This window comes from Vidua macroura, chromosome Z, assembly GCF_024509145.1.
Source record: "Vidua macroura isolate BioBank_ID:100142 chromosome Z, ASM2450914v1, whole genome shotgun sequence".
In the NCBI taxonomy this organism is placed as follows: Eukaryota; Metazoa; Chordata; class Aves; order Passeriformes; family Viduidae; genus Vidua; species Vidua macroura.
Window position 1 is genome coordinate 64,261,603 of NC_071611.1, and position 18,869 is coordinate 64,280,471.

An 18,869-nucleotide genomic window follows, 5' to 3' on the forward strand; every position below is an offset into this window, starting at 1 on the left:
TCCATTTAATTTTCTGTCTCTCCCCTTTACTGCGCAGCATAGCTCTTTAAGACAAGAACTGTCCTTCTTAATGCCAGGAAATGACCTTTCCATTTTTGTCAGCATACCTAAAAATCTTTGTTTGTTTTATTTTGATTTTGTTTAGAAACATCTCTCACTTCTACTCAGACCATCACAGGGCCTTCTTGGCAGTGACACAGATGGTGCTCTGTTTCACAAGCATTAACCTCTGTCCTATTTTTTGCAGTATGAAAGTTTCCAGACTATAATAAAGGGCTGCAAGTTTCCATGGCAATAAATAGATAACAACAGTTAAAACAATTGTGAAATATCCATATGAAAGAGCCACAGGAATGGAATTTTCTAAAAGCCTTCTGTTTCTTTCAATGTTTAAGGAAGTAGTTCCATAACTGCACAGAAACTTGTGCCTCTCAGACAAAAGTGAATACCTAGGGGGATTGAGCTGACTTTCAGTAAAACTGTGACTTCTCCTTGATACAGCACTCTACAAACCAATCCTTCCTCTTCAAAACAATCAGCATTTGCATTTTAGAATTAGACAAAAATAGAATACGATCAAAATGCAACTGCCTCTGACTAAGATACATGCATACAATACTTTAAAAAATAGTGAAATGCCTTAAAATTAGGAGAAGTGCTTCGAATGTAGCAATGCACAGTAAACAATTCCTGTATTGCATGGTCTGGCCAAGCCCCTGTAATCAGGTAACAATTGTTTTCATACTACTAACATGTTTAACTTTATCTTCTCCTTTAGTCTAAATGAAAATTCTAAGTGCTCCCTCATTCCCGTTTTGAAGTTGAATAATTAGGCTGGGCTGTCACAAAGGACACGTTTCTGTTGAAACCCGGTTGCACTCTGCCAAAAAGAAATCTTATGCAGATTAGAGCTATACTTGATGTTACTACATTGTTTTTTGATTAAGCTGTTTACTTATTTTCCCCCTCACACACACTGCACTCACACAACATGAAATTAAATGCAGAATAGCAACAAAGGATATACAAAGTTACACATGGCTGAATTTTATTTTTAAAAGAATTTATTTGTTTAGCATAGATGAAAACTTTATGAAAAATGTTCAGAATTAATCATGTGAATAAAAACGGGGGGGGGGCATTCTTTCATTTAGGATAAGTAATGGCAACAGAAATAATGATGCTGTTCAGAGCAAGGATATTGAAAAAAAAAACATTCTGGGTTACAGGTTTTCAACACAATATGTATGCACTAAGTGCCATTCCACAGAAACCTCTGTATGTAAAGCCTGTGTTTTACATAGACATGCAAATATAAATATTTTCTGCAAGTGGGCAAGAGTGCATTTCAGGAACATGAAACTTAGTTGTCACTTCCACATAAAGCCACCAGGATGGTTTCATAATCCCCTTTGAGTTCATCCTGTAAATTTAAGCATGAAAACCCCACAATTGTTAGAATAATGGTCTCAAGTACACACTGATCAAATATCAGTGCTCCATCTATATAAATTAATCACTTGATAAAGCACAAGTTAGCCGCAGACTGAGCTGGAACCAAGCACTGTCACTGAAGTTATTTGTATGACCTAGAAATAAACACATGCGTTTCCAGAGTGGAGCATAGGTAGACAAGGCTAGTAAAAATGTTGGGAGGTTTAGTGGTGTAAGTGAAGAAGAGAAGCACAGAAGAGTTTTATCTACCCAGGAGCTTAAGCTTTTACTCAAAATAAAGTTAAACTTACTTTCTTGATCAGTGATGTCTAAAGCTCATTAATATTAAAACACTGGGTATACACATTGTGTCTAGGAACATCTCAAACAAAGGCTAACAGTACAGTGATACTCTGCTCACCATGGGATTGCTTATTCAGCTTGGTAAAAATGGATAATATGCATAAAGTATGCAGTGTAATTATTACATGCATTTCTTGTTTTCTCTAATTTTAATCTAGTTTTCAGAGGTATATGAATTGTTTAGTGCAGCCAAGCTATGCCTCAAGACATTTGGATGCAATCACCACTTTGGAACATGGTGAGGTGGTGTAATTACATGCCAAATTACAGGTAACACACATGCTTAAGGAAGATTAAAAGTGACCTTTAGTACTTAACTGAAAAATTAGCAGACATCAATAAAAATCCAAAAGATATTATCATACATGTAGGGAGTATGTTTCTACTCCAGTCAAGACATCTATTTTTTTTTGGTAATGTCTACTACTCTCCACAAAGATGCTCTGCCAGTTTAGCTTTCTTCGAGTCCCCCACCACTTGAATTTTCTGGAAAGTACATTGGGTACTTTTAACAGTCCCTTTTAACAAAATATTTTCGTTAGTTTAACTCATTTACTTAGGTCATAGGGAAAACAGGCCAAATACATGCTAATAAAATTAAAAATGCATTTGCTGGAGTACCCCAAATGTTAAAAGCCAATATCCAGTTGTGTCAAATACCTCCCCCAGAGCTGTCATGGCAATCATCTCCTCTCTCCTGCCAAGGTACTGCTTAAGTACAAGAATTTGGGGATATTGTACTCTCCTTTCAGCTCTTGGATTCTACTGTAAGATGATATCCTGAAAAATGTATCACTAGTATTTCTATAGCTCTTTTGACAACTTTGAACTGGAAAAAGAATTCACTGTCCCAGCCTGTGGGCATTTGAAAACATAGCTCATCTGCAATGAGCTATGCAGGATGAACTGGTGACTGAGGAGCAGAGAAGTTAACAGATCTTTACCAAAAATCATCTGGTTGCTTTGTGTTTCATGTGTCACATGGGAGAAAACCTACCATAATGGCTTGGCGGAGAGAGATGCCATACAGACTCTTGTAATAGCCTTTGATCTCATTCATATCCACTTCGTGGCGTGAAACCATGATTCTGATGAGGTCTTTGTGCCGGGTCCCAGCACCCTGTTAAAAGAAACAAAGAAGAAAGGGGGAGAAAGAAGAGGGAAAAGAATTATGCTACTTTTGTCATTGAAATTCCTTTGATCAAGTTCTGTATGTTAATCCATCAGACTTCTGTATAGATGAACATACCCCTTTCCTTTTCCTTTAGTATCTCTTGTAACAGGGAGGTCTCATATCTGCCCTATGAGCACAAAATACTTCTGATAGGCTACCTCTATCCTGTTGTTTTTAAGGTTTTTTAGTATTTTTAAATATTTCTTTTAGCTGTTTCCTAAAAACAGACATCTTCACTGTGCTTGCTCAACATTACGGACAGCCTAGACTTTACTGCCCTTTTTAATTACTCTTTTAGTAGTGCAGTGATCTGCATTTTCATAATGTTTCACTCAATGTTTCTCAGACTACTTCTAACCAAGTCACAGGAGTTATGACAATACCTCCATACTAGACTGTTTCATGATCTCCAGCTGCCTCACTAACATGGGTTCCAAATCTGCAAGAAGGATCATGGATATCTCATTATAGATTAGCCTTCCACAATGTTCCTGCTGAGATCTATAATTGCTCTCCTTTCCCCCTTTTTACTATAATTGTTGTTTCATAAGGGTTCCAGTCTGCTTCCTGTCACTGTAACAGTAAAAGATATGTGTGGACGGACAGTTGCCTTCCTGAGCACATTACAGCAAACAGACAGAAAGTCTCAGGTTTCAAAGGAAGGAATAAAAGGAGTGAGACAAATACTCTTAATTTGCCTCTGCAGTCTTTTGCTATCAAAAGGGCCTAGAGACCTCTAGCTAACTTTTTATTTTTCTGCCTATAAAGCAGCTCATGTTTACAAAGAGGAACTCTTTATTTAAATTACCTTCATTGCCAAATGGAGTTTTTCTGCAAAGAAAGCTGGCTTGCTTGTGGCACATTTTACTGTAATGAAGCAGTGAGACAAGGTCACTTCTGCTATACATGTAATAAATGTATAATAAAACATTTTCAAAAGCCTTTTATTTTTCCTACAGGCATACCATATTTATGTACTTTTTTTGTTACCTTTCTTCATAATGTATGAGGACAGGAAGATTCCTTCCTCTGTTTATTCAGAAAGTAATTCAATAAGGGGAGAATAATTACCATAAAAACAACACATTTCTCCTTAGTTTACTGGGAGATTATAAAATTTATATTTATATATTTATAATGATTTATAATAAATATTTATATTTAATTGTAATATTAATGAAGGTGTTGCAATTCCCAAGAAGAAAAATGTGAAAACATTTATGCCTTCTATAGCAGAGCTGGAGGTTATAAAATCCTGTATTTTGTAAACCAAGTTATAGTTCAATTTTGATATTAAGAGCGATCTGATGAAAATCATTCTTTTATCCAAAGTATGTTTGATATGATATGCTTTCATATGATATGTTTTCATATGATATGAAAGCTAAGAGCAAGATGGGTGCCTGGATTCCAATTACATCCCTGATTCACTGGTAAGAGGAAGTCCCTTCCTTACCTTATTTTTCATGAACTAAATCATGTCATAGTTGCTAAATTTATATGAATATTTTCTTGAAAAGAATCACTGAAATAATTTTTTTATGCTTTTAATAATCAATATTATAAGTATTCCTGTAACATAAAACTTTGAGAAGAGTGTCTTTGGTTGAAGACAGGTTTAAAACTATTGGATTTTTGATACAAACTATACCTGTTCTGACAGGGGTTTTTTTGGCGTATTTGTTTCTTGTAAAGGTTTTCCTATGTTGGCAACTCATCTGTTCTCCTTAATAGACTTTTCCAAATATTAGGAGAGGTATTTCTACTCATTCATTAACTTCAGCTGATTTTAGGTGTGTCAATTAATCAGCATGATTAGATTAGACTTTCCAAGTTATTTAGCAAGCTTCTCTATTAAGCAGAATAAGTACAGAACAGTTTCTGATCAGAGCAACTATGGCAGAAATCAAAGGATAAGTTTAGTCAGAACATACAATAGGTTTCAATCTGCAAAACCACTTACCAAGGGCAGTGAGGCAATTCTCAATATCACCTTTCAGCTCCAAATCCAGTACCTTGTTCATGTCATGCTTGCTGTATTTGGTGTACTTCTGAAAGACTAAATAATGGGAAAGAACAGTATTCTCCCTGCACTGTCTCTGCCCTACTCTGTCCTCACTGCTGTAGCAAAGGACAGTTTGTGGGTCATCTTTCTCATTTTCTTCAGACAGCACAGTGTAAACAGCAGTGTTACTGCACGTCAGTTACTGCTGAAGGAGTCAGCATACAGAATGGGACTTTGGTAGGATAGAAGGGTTCTTTCCCATTGGTTGGAGTAGAGGTGGCCAACTGACTACCCCAGGGCCTGGGACATTGTGTGATAGGCCCCTGATAGCCACCCTGCACCGCACCCCCCCCCCCCCCCCCCGCCAGTTTGTCTAGGGCAAACTGGCTAAGAAGCAAGACCACTCTGGGGAGCTCTCATTGCTTGGCATTGTAATCACAACCCAGCTGAGATTTCAGATTTTTTTTTAATAGCCTAAATGATATTGCTCATCTCTACTACTGAAAGAACAGCTAGGCTGCCAACTACACCCTTTATCAGCAGGCATACTTCATACTTCCAATCACAGTAATGTCTTGATAATCTGTATCTTCTCTGAATTCATGACCAGGCAATGTTCAAAAATCATCCCAGAAAAACATGAAGCTTTGTTCAGCTTACCCCTTCGAAGATGCGGGTAGCTTCTTGTAGTAAGAACAGTTACAAACACACTGGTATCTGTTCCTTTCCTTTTCTCTCCTGCTTCATACAAGGCCTGTCATAAAGAAAAGAAGGTCACAAGGTCAGTATCGAAATAGTAAAACTCAAACAAGAATACTGTATTTTGAGGGCCATTGCTTGTTAGTAATGAACCCTATCCCTTGACAAAATCCAGATCAAAACTCTACCCTAACTCCACCTCTGCTAAACAATACTTCATACTTCACTTATGTCTTAATAGTACCTAAGGAACACTGTGCAGCTAGAAAACATATTTTCAATATGACATTTTACAATCATCATCTAGCTTTCCTAGGCATACAGCATTGTTGAATGAAGTTATTTTTCATTTGTCAGGATAGCAGTCTGTATGCAAGCCTCAGGACCAGTAGGATTTCTTAAAACTGCTGAAGTTCAGGAAGTTCAAGATTAGTAGGATTTTGCAAGACTGACTAAATTATTTCTGCAACTAACTGGTGCAATATGCGGGAGAAACCTATGTACTAAGTACTTCCTGGTCTTTCCAGGAATGACTTTTACTTCCAGGAAAGTAAAAACCAAATCAGTCCCCTCCATTTTCCTCACCTTCTCAAATCTCTCTAAGAGTAGTAATAAAAGACCTTCCCACAGCATGAAGATTTAACACTCTGCATCAAAGTAAACAGCACTGAACTTTTGAACTTAGAAAAAGTGTTAATTTATTTTCATATCTAGGGCTGATGATAGAACTAAACAGGAATTAAAGCAGTATTTCTCAATGGCCTTTTCTTGGCTGTTTTTTTTAAAAAAATCAGTTTGAAGTCATCTAAACTTAAATTGTAACTGTGATGTAACATTTCGTTGGTGAAAACTCAGCAAGGACTGCTGAGTTTTATCAAGATTTTAGCAAAGATAGTCCCACTAATGTTGGAAGAAATCAGAAAAAAACAGATGTTTATGTTATAATTATTAAGAAAATGGCTGTGAGGTTTACTAATAATCTTGAAAGGTTTGTCACTAAAAAGCAATGCCAATATCTAACATACTGCAGAGTTTACAATGGTCAGTGTATGGTAGCTGATTCTGCACACAGATGAGCACACCATTTTTCCTTAATTCAAGAACTGTTTTATAAACAGAAGCAAGACTGGGTCTGATTCCTCCGCTCCGACATGTACTTCAAATGGTCTTCATGCTTTTCATGAACTAGACGAGGTCCTGCAGAAATGTTTCTGAAGCTAGATATTAGGTTGAAGATCTAATTTCCTTCAGACAATTAACTTACATGAACTTTTTACAATACTATCTCCTCAGAAATAATTGCTGTATGACACTGAAATCTCTGTTAGGTCTGCAATGCACAGGATTCAGACAGCCAGAAGAATCTCAAGTAGAAGAAGTTCTGCAAATTCAACAATCTCAGAAAAAGAAGTTCTGCAAAGTGCTAACTATGATCTTACCCTGGCATCATTGTCAGCAAGTTCATCATTCACATGAGGATTTTCACATCGATCGGCCTACATGAAGAAATAAATAAAGTTTCATTGGTACTCACAATCATTCGGTTCTCTAAAGCTCAACATTTTAGAGCTCTGCAGGACCACTCTCATACATAAGCAAATACAAAACTGAAAATAGGTGCAATTATGTGAATCATCCTGTGAATAAAACCGTTGTATTTGTAATTAGAAGAACATACTTCTACAGCCATCAGTGACTTATTTCTTAACTCCTACCTAAAAATCCACAGGAAGTATTTGTTTCTTGACAGGAAACTACAGGCTTCAGACCTGTGACCTGCTCCCTGATGATCATGCATAGACTCCTTCAGATTTGAAATTTAAAACTGGAAGTCTAAACATGCACATGGATGTATCAAAAAATCATCCTGTATGCAATTACAAGATTCACATACATATACTCAAAAATCAAATATTTATTAGTTTTACAAGGGTATTTTAATTGGGAAGGTCCAGTGTTTGAACTCATCTACTTTTGAATGTAAATTTACCAAACACTTTGTCCCATTATTTAACTACTAGAAACATTCAGTAACAGGAAAGAAAAAAAGTTTATTTTGCTAATTTTAAACATTTATTCTTTTTCTAGTCAATTGACATGACATTATGCCTGTTACTTTTTCTAGTACTTAAAGATAGCACAAAAAAAAGTCTTAAAAGCGTAACTGATTAAAAAGGAATATTGTTTCACAGTGAAGTTTTTAAAAGGTGTTTGAGATAAAATCTCATTATATTTTGTTTAAGAACACTTTCTAATAGTCTAGGATATGAAAGTTTAAAAAAGCAATGCAAGGAAATAAATATTACATAAATCTTCATTTAGTGCATGTCTCTCTAAAGTAGTCTTGAGAACATTGATTTTTGATTATAGATACTGTCACTCAAAATGCTTAAGCATAGCATACCTTGGCTAGAGCAACCAAAGCCTTTTGAAAGTCTCCAGATGTGTCAGAGATTATGTCTTGTGTCAGATCTCTCTTCAGCACTGCAATCAAATAATTTGTTTTGAAGTTATCAACTAAGTTGACTACATAATCTTTAAAGGTCCCATCAAACCACTCCATGGTATTTTTCAGTATTTTCTTAATTTCCCACTTAAAAATGCCCACTGGAAATGTGGGTTTCTTACTTTCATTGGGCTTCAAGTAAAGGAGTTTATTTGTAACATAGCCTTTAAATACTGAGACATGCTGTGAAATTGGAGGTTAAACCTAAAATGTGCTGAAAATGTCCTTTTCTAAGGTCTTGTGGGTAGCATTGTCTCGGGTTTCTGCTTGTAAAATACACAAACTTTTTTCTGAGCCTTTTTCTGAGCCTTTTTCATTCTTACTTCTGGCTGTTCTTATAAGTATGGAACTCAAAACTCTCCCAAAAAATCAAGCTTTTAATATAGGCATCTATGAAGAAATGTCTTGGTAAAAGCTGCCTCATCGTCTCAGAAAACAGAATTTAATTAGACAATACAGTAAACTCTACATGTTAGAGGGACACCACATTACATTGTAGCAATTTCTTCAAGTGTTTTCCCCCTACAGGTCACTGGTTATTCCTACTGCTAACACATCTGTGTTGCTAACTAAGTAGGATTTCTTTTTTTTTCCAAGCCTATGCTTTTATCTTAAATTGTCAGCCAAGGTTCAGTTACAGGGGAAGAAAAGCAGCTTGTCTTTGCATGCATCCAAGAAAACATCTGAATGTGTGACTCGTTCCATGAGACACCCACAATCCCAGACATGGTGATGTTCTTTTCCTTCACTATTGGGATCTGCATAGGTCAGCAAAAGTCACCATGATCTCCATCCACAGCAACCCTGTCAAATTTTTGTGAAGCGTCATTTGCCTCCTATTTTGTTCTCAGCTCCTCATGCTAAGAAGTGAGACTGTAACTCTGATGTGTCTGCCATAGGGTTATACAATGGTGTAACTTCTTTCTTGCTTCTTAATACTTCTTTCTTGCTCTGAATTACCTTCCCTGTAGTATCTGTTGGCTTCTCTGATCTCTTGGTTGGTTCTTGAGGCCAGAATCTCAATTAAGGTATCTTCATCAGTACCAAGCCCCTGAGAAAAGCGATGGAAGTTTTAGAGATGTTCCTCAATAGAACAAACATAAAATTCATAACAGAAGTAAGATGAAAATCACTGGCTTGGTTTTGAAGGCACCACATGCAATAAGAAATAAAAATTAAAAATATTGTTCTTCCATATTATGCAATTTCAGCTCTTTTGGAATTAAATTTTTATCACATTCAATACACTGGTGCCAAAAAGAAGTGCTAAAAGGATCAAACAGTGCACATAAAAGATAAAAACGTAAAATCTATGAAGAAGAAAGACCTCCTTTCCTTTTTTCTTTCTCCTATGTAGACATTCATGTAAATGCTATGGCTCCCATTAGCAACCAGTTTTCAGAGGCCAAGAAAGAGTTCATTCTCACAAAAGAATCTCCCCCAACTCTGAAATTCAACAGGGATTATTGGGTCTTGTTCTCATAAACTGAGTTACCAATACAAATTTATTTAACAAAATGAAGTTAAAAGAAAGATAATACACAAGCCTTGAAATCTATGTCCAGTTTATTTACGGGCCTTGATAAGCACAGTTGTTCTCTATGGAAGATTTTCTCTGAACATTTTGCCTTACCTTCATAGAGGCTCTTAATTCTTCAGCATCAAATTGAGCTGGAGTTTTGAGCAAAGCCACAACAACATCTTCTAGATGGCCTTTCAGAGCCTTTTTCAAAGCCTCTTCTAGACTCTGTTTAAAGAAGAATAAGAAATACACTAAGTTAATGAATGGTAGAAGTGTATCCGCTGTTCAGCTGCAGTCCAAAAATTAGTCTGACCTCTGATCAACCTAAGTCTACATCATTCCTATATCTAATAGAAAGAATTATGAAGCCCTACTTCAAGTTTGAAATTTGTCACATTTGACATTTTACATTAATTAAAGTGCCAGGCAGGGTTTTTCAGTAAGTATTCTCAAGTGCTTTCACACATTTTCAGCTATATTGAAACATTTACAGCATCAGAAGATGACTCAAAATAGGCTGCTCTTTCTTCATGAGAAGATAATGTCATATTACTCTTACAATTATGACTGAGTTGGTTATTTGTGTAACATTTGACCTCATTGTTTATTGCATGAAGTTTGAAGTGAACATTCGTAATATTACCCTAAACAAAACCACAAGTTCTGAAGATAAAGACTATATTCTAATTTGACCTAAAATTAAGAGGGGTGAAAAAAAATTAAAAATCTGGTTTATTCTGCTGCCTATCTAAAAATGTTCCAAAATCACTAGAAGTCCCTCCCTCTAGCAGTGTTGGTAGACTTGGGGAAGAGTGTTATGGTCCTACAACTCTCCTATCCTACTCAGTATTCTATCTTTACTCATACACACCATTTGAGCCAGGACAAACTTTGATACTCTGAGTGAAAATTAAGCTTGGTTTGAATATACTTTACCTTTCCTTTAGTCTGCTGATAGGCAGCTTTGATCTGTTGTCGCTGAGCATTTGTTCTCTTAGTCAAGATGTCAATGATGGTGGCTTCATCCACACCTATGAATAAACAAACAAAATTCTAATATATTCAAAAGATATATATCACTTAGCCATTTAATTTTTTTAAATTATTATCTGATTTATGTCATATTTTGATTTCTTAAATTTAACCAAAGGAAAAGCTGTTATCCTCTATGAACTCACAAGATTAGTGATGTAGCTAAGAAACCAAATAAATAGATCCATCTAGGACACAGAAATTTCATACAAAAAGTCTTAGTGTGTTCTGAGTGTAGCTCTTCCACTAAACTGAAAAAACCCCAAATGAACAGGCACCCACACTAAAAAAACAAATTAAATTACATTCTCCTTTAATCTCAGTAAGTCAAACTGGAAAACCTTTGGAAGTATAGACAAAGCACCAAATGTGATTTTCATTAAAAGAGAGATATGTAACAGAAGCATACAATGTATTATCAACATAATCACTGCCTCTTGCAGGAATTCTATGGAAATCAAGCCAAAAAGTATTAATATGATATGTTGCGGTATTATTTCCTTCTCTAGAAATTAAATTTTTTCAACCCTTACTTCCACATATTCCAGAACTTTAATATAGCATTAAGGTCTGAAAGCATAATACAACATCAGGGTATCAAAGGGTTGAGATTCTTCACCAAGCAGCACAATTTAATGTATTGCCAAGCTTTTAAAAGTAGAGGCATCTCTCCCATTTGCCACTGCCTCTTGTTCCCATATTTTATTCAGTGCTATTCTCAGAATTTTCAAAGGAAGAGTCCTAATGTAGTAAGTTAAATATTTACTCCTCTTACCTTTTACAGTAATAGCTCTGTCCAAAGCAACAACATCAGCTGATGGATCAAAATTTGGGTATGACTGTACTCCATGGATACCTTTTGAGCTCTTCTGCAGAGGGAAAATGAAAAATAAAATTTGCTTATACCGAAGAATATTTTTGTACAGAAGCAGTTTTCAATGTCCAAATAAACCACGCATTTGCCTTTTATCATCAAACACATACAGTTTTGTAGCTACAGGTAATTGAATGGGTTCAATAATGGTTATGCTTTGCTCTCATATTAAACAAAAAAGTACTTCATAAATTGGTTTAGATACCTGAACGCCTATTTTTTAGTGTAAGTTGGATTGCATAGGAAAATAATTAACTGTCATAATTAGGAAATTATGCTCAAATTTAAAGGATCTAAACCCACAATTAAATTCTACAGGTACTTCCAGTAAAGTGCTTGTTTCTTTGCTCATCTTATGCAAACTAACTGTGTTACCACATTACAGGTGTCCTCAGCTGATTCATATCTAAGCTTTCAAACATTTCTTGCATTCAAGACCTTGGGGAAGTGTTCACACCTAACCCTGCAAGGAAGTAGAGACCTCTTGCCCAGCTTCTTTTAAACTTTAGACATAAACCACAGTCTTTGCAAAGCATTATCCACTAGCTAATTTTGGTCAATCTACTCCTAGATGGGCACTCCCCAGTCAATGTCTGAAGATCTCTGGGAACTGTACAATAGATCATTTGGCTTGTCCTATGTCAGCAACATGACACATCCTGTTACGGGTAGGACTAACAGCATTAAATAACTCATACAGCACTCAACAGCACTAAATAACTGATTCTAGTCTACTACTATTACAGAATTATAAAATGCTTCAAGATTCTTGGATGAAAGATTTATAGAAAATTCCCATTGTTGTGATATGTGGTAAGATTTCGTATTAGAAGACACCACTAGTTTAGCTACATGACTCAGAATCCCCTGTAGTCTTTCTCTTGTTTCAAAAACTAGTATTTCAAATGTTTTAATCCTTTGCCATTAAAATAAAATATCCCAAAAGAAAGGGCAAGGTTTTATAAATACATATTTTACATACAACAGTTTGTATTGAATTTTGTACACTTCTAGCATCTGATAATTAAATGTTCATCTCCCTACACAATTGTCTCACTAGGAGTTGTAAGACAGCAGACAGACTGCATACTTAATTCTCCAGCATAGAGATACTTAAATCTCATAATTAAATCTCTCTGCATCTTAAGTCTCTAGCACAGTTTTCAAGAGATCATTGTGTCTTGTGTGCTAATTAAACAAAGGAGCGGGACTGTCTCACTGCCTGTTTCTCAATCTTGCAGGCTAACCTTTGTATGCTGGTTTCCATGTCAAACTTACCTACCAGCAATACAAAAGTCTCTGTAACCACCATAGCCAAGAATGTCTCAGGACTCTGGGAATGGAAGGGGAATAGGATGGTGTAGCCAAGGGTTCATGCACAAAATGTTGTGGAGTCAAAATTACAAAATCTGCAAGGGCCTAGAGCAGAAAACTTTTGTTTACTGAAATTTCCCCTATATAATTTTGTTTTCAAATTGTAAGTTTCTTTGGGAACTTGTGTGATTTCACAAAGTACTGCTTTACCTTTGCTTTCATTTCAGTATCTTCACCTCGTTATCACAGAGATTGTCTGTATCATCCTAGCGCAGTAACTTTTGACTCCTCACAACTGTATTCCTCCCTTTTAATGTATAACCATACTCATCATCTGAGGGTTTTTATTACGTGCTATGACTTGCTCCACCATCAGCATGACATATGAAATGAAAGATATATACTAGTGACTTTACTTCCTCCTTTACATTCCTGGGTTCCAATTCATGGCTTCCTATACCTCAGACAAAGAGTTCCTGTTTTTTTCACGTACATTACCGGGACATGTTCATACACATTCACACAACTCAGCATCAGATTACTACATTAAAGAAGCCGATCTGAGTGAGTCAGTGACGGGCCACTGGGAACTACAGTTTAATCACACTAACTAGTTGCGCTGAGGAATTGATAACTAGACTGATAGGTGCAAATAGGGGCAACTTTTCATCTTGTAGCAAACTTTGTAGGTTATATGGTTACATTAGATTATACACTACAATAAAATTAGGTTCCTGTTCCAATCTGCTAGACTTTTGCCCTTGTTTTCCCTCCATTTGCATGTATGAAAGATGTTTAGACTACAGGAAAATAAGCATGGTGCTCTCAAAAGTTGGTAATACTTACAATACATTCCTGCTCCTGGTTGTCAATGAACCATGCCTGCTTCAGAAATTCTGATACCATAGCCATGTTGACAGAGCTTCTGGGAAGAGATGCATCAAGTTACAAACAATTTTTCATCATTTTCAGCACCAGTGCAACTTAAGATTTTCCACCCTCAAAATCACTCCTCTAGCACGTTGTTGTGGTTAATGTCCCACATGGTAACTGGCCTGTACTATTGGAGGCAGGCAACTTTGATGTTTCATGAGTGATGTGATGCTTCACAGCTGCTTGCTCACCCCTACACTCTTAGCTACTTTCAGAAGTTTTAGATAAGAACAACAGTAGTACTACATATGTGCTTATAGCAATACATTAGCATTAGTACTTGCTTGCAAAGGGAAGTTACTAGAAACCGATTAGTTAATCTATCATCTATGCCCATTTAGTTTGATCATTTTGAAATTCACTGGTAAACAAGGGTTCTTGTCTCATCATTTACTGACGTTGGAGTTCTTGTGCATTATGTTAGGAAATAAGAAATTCCCTTGTTAATATATTTCCATGTAATTTCTTTGACTAGACGTTTTCTAAGAAAGATGAGTAAATCTGGGTAGTTTTATATACATTGCTTTTTCTTGCATAATTTCTACAATTTCTGCATAGTAATAATAAAATATTATCAACTTAAGAAGAGGAAATAAAAATAAGTTATGCTTTTTATCACTCAGAAAGGAAGTCCACCCAGCTTTCCCAAAAGTCACTATGCAGAAAAGGAAAAAATGAGAAATGATTTAACATTAAGTACTCAAAAATAATGAAAAGGTTGCTTCATAACAACTTCTGTTGTTGTTGTGGGGAATATAGTGAGGAAATAGAAAGAAGAAATAAATAGTTTATCAAATAAAGTTATTCAAACTAGATTTTTTTTAAAACACTCCTCCTCAGCAAGGTCTAGGGAAGACTTGGTATGTGTAAGCAATAACTAGAGATAGTGTTGCTGAGTAAACAAGACTGATTTTGAAACTGGTGTTAAGAGACAAAATTCTGTTTGCAGTCTTGGAGTACAGATCATATACACAATTACAAAAAAATATGTTAGTTATGCTGCTAACACATCCCCTCTGTCCTGTAGGAAGGGCAGAGACCAGCCTTTTGACTCGATACAAGTTGAGGACCAAGGAGTGCAGCTGCAGCCCAGCTCTTTCTTTCCCTCACAGCTAAACTGTAAAGCTTCTTTCTGCACTCAGCAGCCAAAAAAGTGACAAATACCTCACACAGCCTGCCTGCAGCTCTCTCCAAGGTAAGAGCCAGCCATACTCCTTCTTCCCCAAAAAACTCTTGCTTTTGTTTCCTTCCCTCAGGAAGGAATTTAGTGCTGCCAGAAAAGCTGAAACTGATTTAAAATCTGTATTTGTATGTTATTTAGAGTAGGTCTCAACTGGGTAAATAATGGACAAAATATTGTCAGATTTAAAGATCAATTTTATGATCTGCTATTTATTCAGGATCAGAAAAGCATGCTTACATCACAATTGCAACCTGCACTTTGCTCAAGCTGTCAGAGTGCGCCCTTCTATTGACAGAAGTTAACAGTGGCATATGAAGCAGTATGGTACCCAAAATTCTGCTGCATTTTGTAACAGCACGCATGAAGGCCATAAGCACTGGGATGGAAACACTTAAAAGTCTCCATACTGGGTACACTGAGTCATCAATGCTGGCATGTCCTGGTATGTCTGCTGACTAACTGATTCACAGAGCAGAGAACCACTCCAAGTTATGAAACAAGATTCAATCTACCAGCACCAGATCTGAGAAGACACGTGTTGTGCCTGATAAAGTAACATTTTTCAGGGAAAGCTAGCTTCAGGAAGCATATCCCTTTCTTCTACATACTCCTACACCCACCCATGACACCCAGCTCTAAAGGCTGCCATGCCTTTGGGGTTTGCTGGAGCAGAAGTATTAGACTACACTAAATTGAGTTTATTAAGCCTCTAAAACTTCATGTCTTTTCTGATTTAAATGATACAGTAAGAAAAAAAGGTCTGTGCCTTAAAAACTTTTTAATTTTTTTTTCTTTTGAAATAAAAGCACTGGCATGCAGATCCATCTATTTCCATCTAGTAAAGAAATAATGCAATTTTAATATAAGTCAGAGTAGTCAACAGCCCCTGGGGGGAGTGAAGACCTTAGTGTGCTTGAATTAGCTTTGCAAGGTAAGAAACCAACTTAATATAAAACTCTTCTACTTTGGAAGAAACTATAGCTGATAAGAAAAAAGGCTGGAATCTAGGAAGACAGCCAGCCCCCTGATGGAGACATGGTCTTGCCACATGTCCTGCCACTCTAAAATGCAAAGAGATTATTCATGTAAACAATACCTAGATCCAAGAGGGATATATTCAGTCCAAACACCACTTTAATACAGTATGAAAAGGACTGAAGCAACTGATTCCCTTCATTCCCTTCAGTTCAGTTCATTGATCAACATCGCAATGGGATTGAAAAATCAGACATACATCCAGACTGAAAGCCCTAACTGTTGTTTCACAAAAATCACCTCAATATTGCTGGTTTTTAATCCCCTGGCTCTTAATCCCCTGCACCCTTGAACAAGACCAATCAAAAATGTTTTTGAGAAAATACTGTATTAAAAATATTTAAAGACACAACTAGATTTTTACAATACAGTCTGTGTCAAATGACAGCATTTATCTATGCTTATTTAACCATATCATGAAGAATGTCAGATGCCTGGTTACTTTCAAAGGCTCAATACCAGGATCTTGATGTAAATTACAGTCATGTCACTCAGTCAGAAAAACAGGCAGGAGATCTAATATAGCAATTTACTTTGCAGTAGAAAGTCTGCTGAATTTGGAAACATCATAGAGAAAAACAGTCTCATCCTTGTAAAAGTCTAAGGAAAGATTTAGCAGCAAGAACCCCAGATGATACAGCTTTTACATGGCTTTGCCAAGTTCTTAGTCAGAAAAGCAGGATTTTGTCGTATGTTTCTAAAACATTGGTTTGATTTCTAGAATTTGATTTCTAATTTGATTTCTAAGAGATTTGATTCTCATCACTTTCATGAACAATGATTCCTCTACAGTCATAGTGCAACAAACTGTTGTTGAAGTAACAACAGCTGTTTCTATTTTTTAAGTTCACATACACAGCATAGTTTTCTAGGAACTCTGGTTTTACTACAGATTTCTACAGCAGCCTACTAAAAAAAGCAACAAGAAAGCATATGGAATGGTCTACTCAAAGTAAGTTTGGTTTTGAAGTTTTAATCATTTTTATTCCCTTTATTTAATTGCATTAAATAAAAGCAGTAATTTCCCAAGCCCTTGTGTAAAATGTACAAGAATGGAAAGAATTTCTCCTGCCTACACCCATCTTTTTCCCTGACAGTAAGTCCAACCCACAGAAAGTTTACACCAGTCACTTGACAAATTCAGCATACAATTCCTAAAGTGCTGGGTCTACAGAAAGCAATGATGAACTACAAAATCCTACCTTCCTCCCCACGAGCACTGCTTTGCCGGGTTGCACAGTTTGGAGCAAAGGAGCAGAGGGCTCTCAAAGCTTTTGTAGCCTGTGCAGGAAACTCCACCCAGCAACCAGTGTTTCCACAGCCCTAGTAATCATCTGCAGCAGCTATATCTGGGTGCCACCCAAAGTCGAGAAACATTAGGAAAAAAAAAGTCATTGCGAAATTATGTGCTGGTGAAAGTATAAGCAGCTTTCAGAAGGGAAAAGACAACAAATGAGCAAGCCATGGTAGCTCTCCTCTCCTGCCCTGACCACATCCCCAGTTTTAATAAATTGCCATGAATCTTTTGGAATCACACAATTAAATATTAAGAAAACAAAATTTGAGTAATTCTCTTCACATTTTAATGTCTGATATAATTTCAAAAGTGAATATATTAAGACATATCTTTGCTCAGTGAAACTTTGAGAGAAGAAAGGGTGAAGAGTCAAGGCAGCATCCTCACTTCACTTCCTCTGGTGGCTATCAGCTCTGCAGCTTTTGACTATGGGTCCACGGCAGAAATAACCCAGGAATAAAACATGTCTAGTATTTCATGTAAATAACTTTTTTTTTTTCTTGGAAAGAAACTCATGGAAAAAGCAGACTTAATATAAGGGCAATAATTGGCACCTATATAATTAGAAGGAGATTGAAACAATCCGATTAAACACTGAAGTTCAAAGTGAGAGTGATTTGCACAAGATGAGGGTATATCTGCTAGAAGTGGTTTTCTGCAAGCACTTCCTTGCCAAGCCAGCACAGCACAATACCACACTAACATCTCAGATTGGCCTGGAGCATGATGCCCAGTGAAGAAATACCTCTTGCTCTACCAGAAGTATTTGCAATGGGCAGATGGGGCTCCCAGCAGACTTTCACCCTCCTCCCACTGACTGGCTGCAATGCACAGGTACCTCCAATATGGCTGATCTGCCCCACATGAACATACATGAAATGCAGTCTGCCCTTGAAACCCATGTCTAACAATTAATTATATGAGGATGAAGAGGAACAGACTGATGGTAATTACTAGATGGAATCTTCACAAATTTCTCAAATGTAAAATAACACACATGCATGTTCCTGCATAACTTACATCTTTCTCTGTACACCCAAATGTGTGCTGTTCAGAGTAATCTGCTCATCACATTCAAGGAGGTCCCCATCCCAGCAGCCTAAGGAGAGAGCCTCCAGGAGTGCTAAGGACACAGCAACCAGTCCACCCCAGCCCCAGGATCTGCCCTCAGCAGTGGCCTCAGCCCTCATTCCGCACCTGAGTTACTGCCCTGCTGCCTTGCAGAGGGCTGGGACTGAAAGTGGGACCCAGCCTATGGGCTGATGGCCTGTCACATTCCCATCCCAAGAGAGGTGTCAAATGCTTAAAGCTGGGGTTGCTTACTACAGTGCCAACCCCAGGTCTTCTGCTCCTGGCTGGGGTGATGGGATAGGAGGGCTGCCAGGCCCTGCCTGCTGACCCCCATGGGAAGACTTCTGGCCCCCAGGGAGTCCCCAGCCCCCCTGACTCTCTGAGAGCAATTTTCTCCTATGCTTTGTTATTTCCTTTCTCCCTGTAC

The 18,869-nt window shown here is 37.0% G+C and overlaps 1 protein-coding gene across 2 annotated transcripts; it reads right to left on the reverse strand.

The window, feature by feature from the left end:
- Positions 1-1,024: 1,024 nt before the first annotated feature.
- On the reverse strand, positions 1,025-17,353 carry ANXA1 (annexin A1). 2 transcript variants are annotated; one of them, XM_054004174.1, is made up of 13 exons: positions 17,277-17,353; positions 13,770-13,848; positions 11,511-11,604; positions 10,640-10,734; positions 9,815-9,928; positions 9,142-9,232; positions 8,080-8,159; positions 7,115-7,171; positions 5,637-5,730; positions 4,935-5,030; positions 3,780-3,838; positions 2,795-2,917; positions 1,025-1,423 (listed from the first exon to the last, which is right to left on the reverse strand). In XM_054004174.1, exons 2-13 carry the CDS (start codon positions 13,833-13,835, stop codon positions 1,364-1,366), a joined length of 1,029 nt encoding a protein of 342 aa, XP_053860149.1. In that variant the 5' UTR covers positions 13,836-13,848; positions 17,277-17,353; the 3' UTR covers positions 1,025-1,363. The 2 variants fall into 2 exon arrangements, with proteins under 2 accessions (XP_053860149.1, XP_053860150.1); XM_054004175.1 differs by having other exon boundaries at positions 13,770-13,845; positions 17,277-17,300.
- Between the last annotated feature and the right edge of the window lie 1,516 nt (positions 17,354-18,869).

Bases quoted from the DNA above. Each gene is read 5' to 3' on its own strand.
- ANXA1 (XM_054004174.1), bottom strand. From the start codon at position 13,835: ATGGCTATGGTATCAGAATTTCTGAAGCAGGCATGGTTCATTGACAAC. The intron at 10,735-11,510 runs GTAAGAGGAGTA...GTTTATTCATAG, and splicing joins CAGAGCTATTACTGTAAAAG to GTGTGGATGAAGCCACCATC. The intron at 5,031-5,636 runs GTAAGCTGAACA...CCCATTATTTAG, and splicing joins CTACCCGCATCTTCGAAGGG to TCTTTCAGAAGTACACCAAA.